Here is a 10852-nt window from a genome sequence, read left to right as displayed (position 1 = left end):
CTGCTGCTTTCTTTTCCCAGGTGACATTGATCCCAACACATGATACTGAGGTGACACGAGAATGGTACCAACAGACCCATGAGAAACAGCAGGAGCTAAACATCATGGTACTGGCAAGCAGCAGCACTGTTGTAATGCAGGATGAATCTTTTCCAGCCTGTAAGATCGAATTCTAAATCTTCCACACTTTGCGTTCATCCATTGACTATCCAATCACCGATGCAACATCAGAGACACCATCTAATCACAGTCCAGTTCTTCTCTGGTTTAGTCCTCTACATGGTTCCCATTTGTCAGGCAATCGGGTATCCATCTAGCTCAGCACTGGATACCATGAGAAAGAAGTGTAGGGCTCTAATATTCTGGACTGAGCTGAGAATTTGTGCAAGAGCAGTTGCAGGCCAGGGGCACTTTCATTTTCCCTGCTTTATTTGGCTGCCTGTACCATTTCTGTAGACTATTTTGGCTGCCCTGCTGCTGTGAGAGCTTGTTCTACTCTCTTCCTGGCTGCCTTGCCATTTAACTGTAGCACCACGAACCTCATCTTTTTGGTGAGGGCTGAAGTGCTGCTGCTGCATGTAGACAGTGCATGGGGGGTAGGAGGGACAGAGAAGAAAACTAATTTGCAAAGAAAATGCACCTAGAAAATGAGGGAAGGCGAAACCCTCCAACTGTAACATGACAGTGAAGGTCATTCTTCCATCTCCCATCCGCAACATACAGGTGGTGTTCTCAGTAAGGGTCCTGTACTCCAGGTAGGCAGGACCCCTGCTTGCCAGCTCTCTCTGCAGGTTTCTGTCCCAGGTGTTTGGTTGTAGCATCCTGCTTCACCTGCTGGCTATGCTCAAGGAACTGGGATGAAGGACAGTTTTGGGGATGTAGGTGGGAGGGGAGGGTTCAACCTGTTCTTTGCTACAAAGAGCACATTCCTAACCTGCTAACTTGAGCTTTGCACTCACAAAGTGGCCGACTTACTCCTGCACATCAGCAGTGTGACAGTAGGAGACACGGAGGGGCTGTTGCCTGAAGAGTCACACTCTCTTTAGAGTATCCAAACGCACAACTACAGCCCCCTGTATAGCAGAAGCGCTGAAACAACCCCAGCCACTGTTGGCCTAAGATGTACGAGAAACCTCCCTGTCCTTGTAAACCAAAGGCTTTCTTGAGGATTGTGGTGAGGCAGCTGAGGGACCCGCCTGAGAGAGGCTGGTGGGCGTGTGCCAGCTCTGCAGCAGCAGCAGGTCCCTCACTGCCACTGGCCCGAGCTCTTAGCTGTGTCCGAGCTTCATGTTGTCCCCACAAAGTGTCCAGGACACAAGGAACAGAACCTGTGGTGTAAGGAAAGAAAACCCCATTCCACAAACATGTGGGGAGACTAGTTCAGCAAGTGTAGCTGCTCTCAGTCACCTCACATGCCAGGCAGGGACGAGCAGAGTCCTAGTGCCAGCATAGTGGAGGTGCTGTCAAAGGGTGCTGTGCGCACCATGCAGCCAGCTGCTGGCACACCTACTATGGGGGTTGCTCTCTGGCTATCCTGGCACAAGTGTAGCCCCGAGTGCATCATTGCTACTAACAGTCACCTGGAGCCTCCTTAGTCTCCAAACCCATCCCAGCTGCGGAGCTCCTGCCGGGAGAGCAGCCGGAATGTTAGAATCTGAGAGCATTGCAAGAGGGACCTATCACAAAGATGGCGTTTATCTTTCTGTAAGACAAAGGGTGGCAGTAGGGTGTGCTCTGGGGAAGGCGGGATCAGCTAGAAAGCAATACTGCAAGGCTTGACATACAGCTCAAAGGTATTTCCATCTGCTGTGTCACCCACTGTTACTTGGCCCAGAGCCGAGGTCTGGCTCCATAATAGGCACCCAGGACCCTGTGTTGTGCTTGCCTGGGACATGTTAGTCTCAGTGCTTGTTTTCTGGCAGCCGACACAAAGAAAATGCTGCTTAGAAACCTGCTCCTAGGATTAAAATGGAGTTTCTAGGGTAATTGTTTATTTTGCATTTAATTTATATATTTATTTTTTGATGTTAAGCTGCATTTTGTGTAGATTTCCTATTTTAATTTATACATGTTGCCATGACACCATGTGCTCTTAGTGTCAGTTCAGAGGTTTCTCAGTGTAAATACTTAGATGCTGCAATTTGAACAACAACATACAAAGGCCACAGAGAACCTGCTTGGCAGCAGCAGGGCTCTGCCTGCAGCCAGCACAGCTGTGTTTGAACCACAGAGGCTGCAGCAGAAGGCTGAGGCTGGCCACAGCCAGCCCTTTGGCACAGCCCTTGTTAGGAGCATGTCAGCTCGCTCGGGGACTTAGCAAATCCCTGCCCTGTGCTGTACTCATTTTAACCATGGAATCACAGCGTGTCTGCCAGAAGAATAAATGTCGTTGTCTGTAACCCAGTGGGGTCAGTGTCCATGAATGCTGGTTATGGCAAGCAACTGCAGGTGGTACCACAGCTGCTCCTGCTGCCCCTGGACACTGCTGGGGAAGGGGGGGGAGCTCCTGGCTCACCTGCAGTGGGGCTGCTCCCAGCAGTGCAGGAACGAATGCAACCCTCATTGACTGGCTCCCTGGATCCCGAAGCGTGGCTAGGCGTAAAAGCTAATGCACTAACTTTAGATAGACCCACACATGAATGTTTTCTCAGTTTTAAACTTGAAGCAATTCTGACTAAGCAGCAGCAGTAGTGAGGCTTTGCAAGGTGCCTGCGTCCTCCGGGCAGGAGTGTGGTCACTGGCACGTGTTCTAGCGAAATCGATGCGCTCGGCGCTGCTGCACTCTGCAGCCGTGCTGCTTGGACACGTTTATCCTGCACCAGTTCGCTTCTGCCTCGAGGCACCACACTTTTTGTTTAGTCTTTTGTGTCTGTCTGTTCTCCCTTCAGTTTCTCTCCCTCCCCGCCCTCCCCCCCCCCCCCCCTTCACACAATACGCCCTTCCTGCCTCCCTCCCTTCCTCCCTTCCACTACGGGGAAAAAACCTTGTAAAAATGCCAATTTTTAAAGATTCTGCTCCTGCTGAGCCTGCAGGAGCCAGCAGAACCCATCCAGAGCCAGAGGTAATACAACACTATAGAGAGAAAGAGTTAAACTCTGCTTTTGCTTGTTTCTGCATGTGGGCAACAACGCGTAATCTTCCTGTATGTAATAGGTACAAAATACTATTTTAAACCTATAATTAAAGAAGTGAACGTCTTAACTGTATTGAAATGGCAACTTGTGCTCCTAGCTTCTTCTATGCTAAGTGTCTTAAGAACAGAGCCCTGATTTACTTCACTATCATGTTTCTTTTTGAATATATTTCCTTAAGTTCTGTCCTTTTGCCCATTTCCATGTGAAACACTCTGTAACTAACTGCTGTCAAGAGAGGAGCCCAGCACATTCATAATAAAGCCACATTAACTGCGAACAAGAACACTTCCAGCGGTTTCAAACTGTTCTTTGAGTGAGTCCCTGCTGCAGGCAGGGGCACAGGGACTCTGCTGCCTTCCCTCCACGAGTTGAGGTGAGCCCCGGCTTTGCCACTAACACCCCACCTGCACTGACACAGGGGCACGGAGCCTATCGGGGAAACCCCCCCCCTCCCTGCCCCCCACACCACGGCTGAGGCCCGAGCTGTGGACGCAGCCCCCAGTGCTATGGTGCGGAGCCCAGCACAGCCCGTCCTGCCGCTGTGGTTCCTGCTCACGCTCTCTCTGGTGGGCCTCTGCTGGGGCCCTGCGCTCCTGGCACAGCAGCTCTGACCAGCGCTGCCGGCATTCCTAAGACCGGACACATCTCTGGTCCTGCGGAAGGCAGGAGGGACTTGGCTTGGGGCCTGTGGGCACTGATAGGGCATCCCATGCTGCCAGTGCCCATTGCAGCAGTGGGCCTTTGTACCTTTGCAAATCCAAACTGACCTCTCGAGCAGGAGGCACTTGATTTCAGCTCTTTAGCTACTCAGCAGCAAGCAAGGGCAGCAGCCCTGTGCTCTGCTGGTGCTGGAGCGCTGCTGCCCTCTCAGCTCTGCTCCTGCCTGGGTGTCCAGGAGGAGACAATGGCACAGCTGAATGCAAGGGAAAAGGAAAGCAGGGACTGGGCTATGGCCCTCAGAAAAGAGGCCATCTTGGCCCCAGAGCATGGCACAGCTTGCGCAGCATGTGATGGAGAGCTCAGGGCAACTGCCGAAGCTGCTGCTAACCAGGGAGGAACCACAAACCATTACCCTAAACCAGGAATTGTTTCCACAGCTGCTTTCAAGCTAAGCAAGCATACAGACATCACCATGCTGCTGCTCACTGAGAGGCTGTGACTGTACATGCATTCCCCAGAGGTGTACAGTGGTGGGAGCCTAAGGACCCTCCTGCAGAGCAACTTTAACAAGAGGCAATCAGCAATCCTTCAAGCTCCTGGGCCTATTGTCCCCCTGTGGCCAGCAAAAGAACATCCCATTCGCTGAGCAGCACTGGAACCAACAGTCCTGGACCACAGGAGGAGTAGGGACATAGGACCCTCACACCAAGCGCAGACACCAGTGTCCTCTACTGGTCATCTGCGTCTGTCATTTGCTGTGCAGGACCTGGGGAGGGAGACAAGGGTTAGTAACTTGTGGGGAAGGGGCATGGCTCTGAGAAACCAGAACAGGTAAGCAAAAGCCTGGTCCCAGTAAGGCAATGACATGGCCCTTGCTTAACCAGCTCCTTCGGTATTTGCCAACTGGTGCACCAGAGGAGTGTCCAAGGCAAAAGCAGCAATATTGAGCTTGGTCTTTTTTCAACAGTCAGGGCTGCCTGGACCTTGAAAACCAAAGCCCAAACCTTGCACAGGCTGCACAGCCCGGCCCTTCCTGCAGCTCTAACGACTGACCGAGAGAAGGCCAGCCGCTTTCCACAGCACACAGGCCATTGCTGTACTCTGGTTCCTCGGTACAGACAGTTGCTGTCTGCTGCCTGTTCTGCCACACGGCCTGGGCCCATGTCTTCTACTGTTTTCCCACTGCAAACACTGTCAACAACTCAGGAAAAGAGTTTTACTTAGTTACATCGGCCAGGGATTTGACAAGCCTGATCCAAACTACCCCAGCCACTACAGGCAAAGTCTGTGGCTACCCCCAGCCAGAGACACAGGACCATGCAGCAGCCACTTGTGCACATCACTATTTATGCAGTCCAAAGGCATTTGAAAGTGCACCTTATGCTGCTTTAGCATAGATTTGAGGAGCAGGAACCGGCTTTGGCAGGATTAAGCCAAAAATACCAGCTTCTGCTGCTGTGCCCAGAAACTGCAACCATCCTTTTCTTCCCCCCACCTCCTCTGTGAGTCACAGCCCTTCCTTACACCATGCTTCCATTTGGGAAGGGCTTTGTGGATTAATCACTGCTGCTGCTAAGCCAAAAAATAGGGTAAAGACCACTAAGAGAAGATGGTCAGTGCTCAGATTTCACAACACAGGCTGCAGATGTTCATTTGAAGCGTGAGAGCATCATGAAAGACCACAAACTTCTCAACATTGGCAGCCAATAAGCAGCTCTTTTAGAATAAAGGGCACCATCCCTTCTTGGCCTATCTATGGAAGAGAGCAGATACAGCCCAGAGCCCCGCTCCTGCACCACGGAGGGCAGCCCAGCTTTCTTCTTAGCTGTCTGTAGGATAATACGTGCCCTTGAGTTCAGGACTTCTGCTGCCACAGCACAAGCACCACCAGCCACAAGTCACCAGCCTGTCTCCCTGTTACCCTCTGATCCTACAAACATCACAGTATTGTCACTATGCAAAGTACCAATGCAACTAATTTCTGGCTAGAGGACTCCAGCAACCAAAAGATATAGTTAGAAGCTGAAATTAGACACCAATTAGAATTTATAGAAATCCTTTAAATTTAGGGATATGGAGGTTTGTAATTTTCATCACAAGCCCCCTCTGGCCTCTCTCTTGGGCCCAATCTCCCACTGAGCTGCAGAGCCACAGCAGAGCCATGGCTGTGAGCTGCTTCCCGTTGTCATTCCCACCATTACTGACCCTGAAGGGTGCGGGATCTGGTGCTGCTCTGCCTCCCGTGCTCCCACTGCCAGCTCCCGGGCCAGGGGCCTGCAGCCTCAGCCCCCCGGCACCACCCGAGGCCTCTGTTCCTCCATGTCTTCAGCGCAGGGTTGCCAATGAAAGCCAGTGCACTTCCCTGTAGGGGGTCTCCTTCCCCCAGAGCCCTGTGGAGAGGGCAGCCAGGCCTGCCCCTCGCACGGTCCTGCGCTCCAGACACTGTTCCATTGCTGCACTGCAAGTGCAAGCGAACATGACCTTTCTGAGATGCCCAACCTTGCAGGTAGGGGTTATCAGGGGTGAGGAAGAGGACACGGTCTGCCGGATGTGCTTGGAAATGACAGTGAGGTGTGGACCTAGTGAATGGAGCTGAGCATGCTGACCCGGTATTTTTGTTCAACCACAAACCACCCTGGGACCTGGGGAGCCAGTACTGCTCCCCCTAGTATGACCAGTTCATTTGTGGAGGAAAAGAGGTATGTGGCCTTCTTGAGCACAGCCTCATGCCTACACACTCACTTCAGTAGTGATTTCAGCCACAGTTCCTCTTCCAGGATGGCAAAAAATGAGCAGGGCTCGCTCCCTTGCATCCACTGCTGCCCAGGTGAGCATCAGAGACAGAGACATTGGACCCACAGCATCAATTTACTGTGAACACACATCATCATCACAATACAGTGTGGATATCTTTGGGCACAGCTTCACAGAAACACAGGTCCTAGCTACAGACAAACACACAGACTTGTCCACAAATACAGGAGGCGCAGGAGGCACAGCCCTGGCCTGCACTCGGGATGCAGCAGGGACACCCGTATCAACCTTGCCCTCAGGCTTGTGCTCACAAGTCATTTACATAAATATGTATTAAATACTTTTCATTTTATATATACTAAAGATATCTCCTTATTGGTTTCTAATAATCCTGATTTGTTTAAATAGCAGTTTCTTTTAATTTCTGTCACCAAGACTTCAGAGCTGTGCCCTGCCTGACCCTTGGGGACTAGAAAAAACCCGTGTGTGTCCTCCCTGCCCACCTCTCTCAGGCTGGATCCCCAGGCTCCCGCCTGCCCGCCCCAGCCCAGCAGGAAAACATCAAAGTCCACGCCAAAGAGATGTTTTCTTGCAAGTGGCAGTCTTGCACCTGATCTCCTCACTACTCGCCACACTCATTCAGAATGCTTTCTGCTTCTCCTAGTCTTCCTGCTACGGACTCTCTGGACCTGTTTTGGTGGCCAGTGATGGGAATTGAGAAAGGAAGAAGGAAGGAACAGAGAAGAGGTTGGTGGTTGTGATGGATCTGATTGCTCTGGGCCCAGACTGCCTTTCTCTGTAGGCTATGGGCCAAAAAATCTCAAGGGAGCATCTGTCCCCTTTGGACTTACCACCCCAAAAGCCTGGGCTGTCCCAGCAAGCATACAGCCCTTGGGACACCAGTGCAGCCCCATGTCTCTGCTCCATGGAGGTGCCATGCATCTGTTGTTCATTTAACAAGGCAGAGGCGCATTGTCTCTTGCCAAGTGGCAAAGAGCTGGCTTGTGGAGGAGCAGAGCAGACTCTTCCACACCCTGGAGTCCTGTGGCCTTGGGACATGGCTTGTTCTGTGCTGTGGACAGCCAGCTGCATGAGGTGCTGTGCAGGAAACCGGGCTGCCTCCAGGGTAGAAGCGCTTGCAGTTTGCTATCCATTGAGCCACTAATTCTGCTGATCCCCCTGACACTGCAGCTGCAGCTCCTCCTCACTTCTCTCAGGAGGCAGTGGCTGCCCATGGCCTGGCACAGCACTGTCCCCCAGTAGCTCCTTGCCCACGTGCTCTGGGTCCAGGACGTCTCCCAGCAGCTCCTCTTCACAGGGCGCCAAGCTCTCCTTAGACAGCCCTGACTGATCCAGGCCAGTCATTGCCCCCATACATCCCTCACCTGGCCTCACACCATCCCCAGACAGCCTTACATCAGACCCTGCACCACACTCTGGGTTCCCCGGCTCTAACATTTCCCCAGCTGATTCTTCTTCATCCAGCTCCACCACGCTTTTCTCCTCTGAGTTAGAGTCCTCCTCCACCAGCTCCTTCTCACACAGCTCCAGGACCCTGCCTGGCTCTGGGCCCTTATTCCAGGTCAGGGTTTCTGGGGCACTCGGCTCCGACAACCCAGACACCTCTACCTCCACGTCAAGCCCTCTGCCTGGTGGCTGTCCCTCTTCTTGCTCAGAGGACTGGCTATTCAGCTGCTCCTCACTTTTTGGGGGGCTGATGGAAAGTTTCTCGGTGAAGCTGAAGCGAGCACAGTTGTCCACAGAGGTTGGGGAGGATGGGCCTGCACTGGAGACTGTACTGGAAGGGCCACTGCTGTCTGCAAAGAGGAAGAAAAATCTTCAACAATTAGCTGACGTTTCCCCAGACCAAAGCCGGGGCAGACTCAAGCTGTTGCAGTCCCACAGTGCTACAACCAGTAGGTGAGGGTTGTGTATGTGCCATGCAACCCGGCCGGGGCCTGCAGCTGCCCCTGGCTGCGCTTCTGGCAGCTCGGCTGATGAAAATCCATGCACATAACCCCTGAATGTTAAGCCTGAGTCACCAATGGAAGAAGAAATACTGCTTCTCCAGTAATGCTTATTCTCGCCTTATATTGTACAATGAGCAAAACTAGACAACAGATCTAGATTATATCTAATCCAATAAAGGGAGGAGAATTAAACAACTGTTCCCAGTCAGATCAGTTCCCTGGCCTTGCTGCCTACACAAACGCTCTCTACTCCTGGCACAAAGAGTGTACAGCCAGGAGAAAAGTAGGATTGCTCTTCAGTGGCAACCTTGACTTGTGTTATTAAGGCACTCACTGTGCAACTGCTGGCTAATCTCTCACCATTCGAGTTCCAGCCAGATCTGCAAAGGGAGCTAACAACAGTCAGCTCTGCTGAGACTGTGACACATGAGGCCCAGGGGCTGCAGAAAAGCTTGTAAGTGAAGAGCTAAATGATTGGCTGTCCTGCACAGAGCTCTGGGTGAGGCCTGCATGTGAATGGTTATGAAAAAAAGGTATTTCCATGTGCCAACGCTGAGCTGGCCATATGCCACTGAGTATCACAAAACTGGAGATGAAAATGAGGTGCATTCAGGCCCTCCATGTCCTACTGCACAAAGCAGAGGATGCCTTCCACCGTTTGGTACCCTTTACTTCCCTCCCTCACCATCACATTGACCCCTGATGAAGAAGGGAGCACACTTACACCAAGGGGGCTTATCCGAACGCTGGCGCAATGGCAAAGAGGATGATGACAGGATTCGCTGGGACATAAAGGGGTCTCCTGGTATCTGGCTGCCGATCATTGAATCAAACAAAGCTTCAAGAAAAGAAATACACAGATCAGTAATATTCAGACACACATAAAGGAATGGCTTGTAGCCCAGGAGCCATGAGCAGGCACTCCAGGAAGGGCTCAAGAACAGCGCAGATTCAGAGCCATGCCTGTCCATCAGCTCCTGAGAATCTGAGGCTAAGATTTCCCAAGCTGAAGTTTGTATCCATGTCACCGAACTTATCAGCTGCAGACAGACCTGACCGATCACTTGGCTCTCAAGTAAGTGGCCTTGGATGGCTGTGAGCTGGATCCCACAGCTCACTCCTGGGCTAGAACACCCTAGAACAGGTTGGTTTGTTTTGCTGCCAGTCCTGTCAGGCTGATCTGTCCCAATAATGCAGAAGACCAAACACTCTCCTTGCCTCAACTCTACTCTGGCTCAGGCAGAGACAAGCCCACCTCACCAGTACCTGCAGTAGACTGGACATGTGACTCGCTGCAGCTCCTGCACACAGCTGTCAGGAACTCGTTGACCTGTCGCAAAGAGAGGGAGTTGTGCAGGGTCTCCAGGGGATAAATGGTGGGAACCATGGAACAGCCTTCAAAACCTGGAAAGAAACCCAATCAGAAAATGAATAGAGCAAACAGCAACCTAAATCCATGCAGGAGCACTCACGGCTGAAGGAGCTGGGCAGTCTGTGAATCAAACAACAGGCACACTCAGGCCTAAGGGCACCTCTTCCAGGCCAAGAAAATCACTGCTAGGCAATCACATGCAGTAACAGACCTGAAAGCAAGCGTCCAGGCACACGCAGAAGGAGGGGGGAGAGGAAGAAACTTATCTTAGCAGCAGCCATGTTTGCTGCAAAGCCTGTGACCCTTTTGCTAAAATAAGTGGTTATGTTGGAGAACTTAGCACAGTGCCCACGCTCTACAGCAGCTAAACAGGATTTGAGAGAAGTCAACATAACATCCACAGAAGGACCCACCATCTTGGCCCAGCCTGGCTCAGCCCTCCTTGTGCCATCAGCGAGGCAGCGTGCGCTGCTACCGACGCATTGAGCAGCAGAGCCTCCGCTCACAGCTCACAGCCTGCACCCCAGCAAGGGATGGGCAGCGTTTGAAGTGTTTGTTCCCTTGACAAGACTTCACTGCCAGCAAAACCAGAATTAGGAGAAATATGCATCTCAACATTTAACAGGCTCAGAGCTAAGCTGCATCACAGCCATTCACAGTAAATTCTTTGCTGCTCAAGCCAGTAGAGTATTATGGCAAAGCATCTCCCTCTTCATCCAAGCTTCTTGGCAAGGTTTTGTGGAACCAAGCCAACCTGAAAGTGTCAGAGGAGCAAGGAAGAAATTAATGAGTCTCTGGGAATATGGGAATGAGGTCTCCTCCTGCTCTGCAGCTCTTAAGGGCCCGTAAACTTATGCTTAGGCTTCCTATTCTGTGACACCCTAGCTTACTCTGAGGAGCTCAGAAAGACCCTGGGAACGAACTGGGTCTCCTACAGAGAAGAAAAATTACTTTGAAATGCA

The 10852-nt window shown here is 51.8% G+C and overlaps 2 protein-coding genes across 2 annotated transcripts in view; one reads left to right on the top strand and one right to left on the bottom strand.

The window, feature by feature from the left end:
- MAP1A (microtubule-associated protein 1A) overlaps positions 1-186 on the top strand; it is a 14459-nt gene extending 14273 nt beyond the window's left edge. The window contains exon 9 of the mRNA XM_010023230.1: positions 21-186. Within this exon, the coding sequence (XP_010021532.1) occupies positions 21-176 (156 nt within the window). The 3' untranslated portion in view covers positions 177-186. The remainder of the gene's footprint in view (positions 1-20) is intronic.
- A 7523-nt stretch (positions 187-7709) lies between these two features.
- Positions 7710-10852, bottom strand: part of PPIP5K1 (diphosphoinositol pentakisphosphate kinase 1) — a 38682-nt gene continuing 35539 nt past the window's right edge. The window contains exons 27-29 of the mRNA XM_010023229.1: positions 9785-9922; positions 9243-9356; positions 7710-8365 (exon numbers count right to left, since the gene is read on the bottom strand). Of these exons, the coding sequence (XP_010021531.1) occupies positions 7710-8365; positions 9243-9356; positions 9785-9922 (908 nt within the window). The remainder of the gene's footprint in view (positions 8366-9242; positions 9357-9784; positions 9923-10852) is intronic.

The sequence above is a fragment of the Nestor notabilis genome, unplaced genomic scaffold, assembly GCF_000696875.1.
Source record: "Nestor notabilis isolate BGI_N333 unplaced genomic scaffold, ASM69687v1 scaffold14161, whole genome shotgun sequence".
NCBI classification, from domain to species: Eukaryota; Metazoa; Chordata; class Aves; order Psittaciformes; family Psittacidae; genus Nestor; species Nestor notabilis.
Note: the sequence above shows the minus strand (reverse complement) of the source record. Positions and strands in the feature narration are given on the sequence as shown.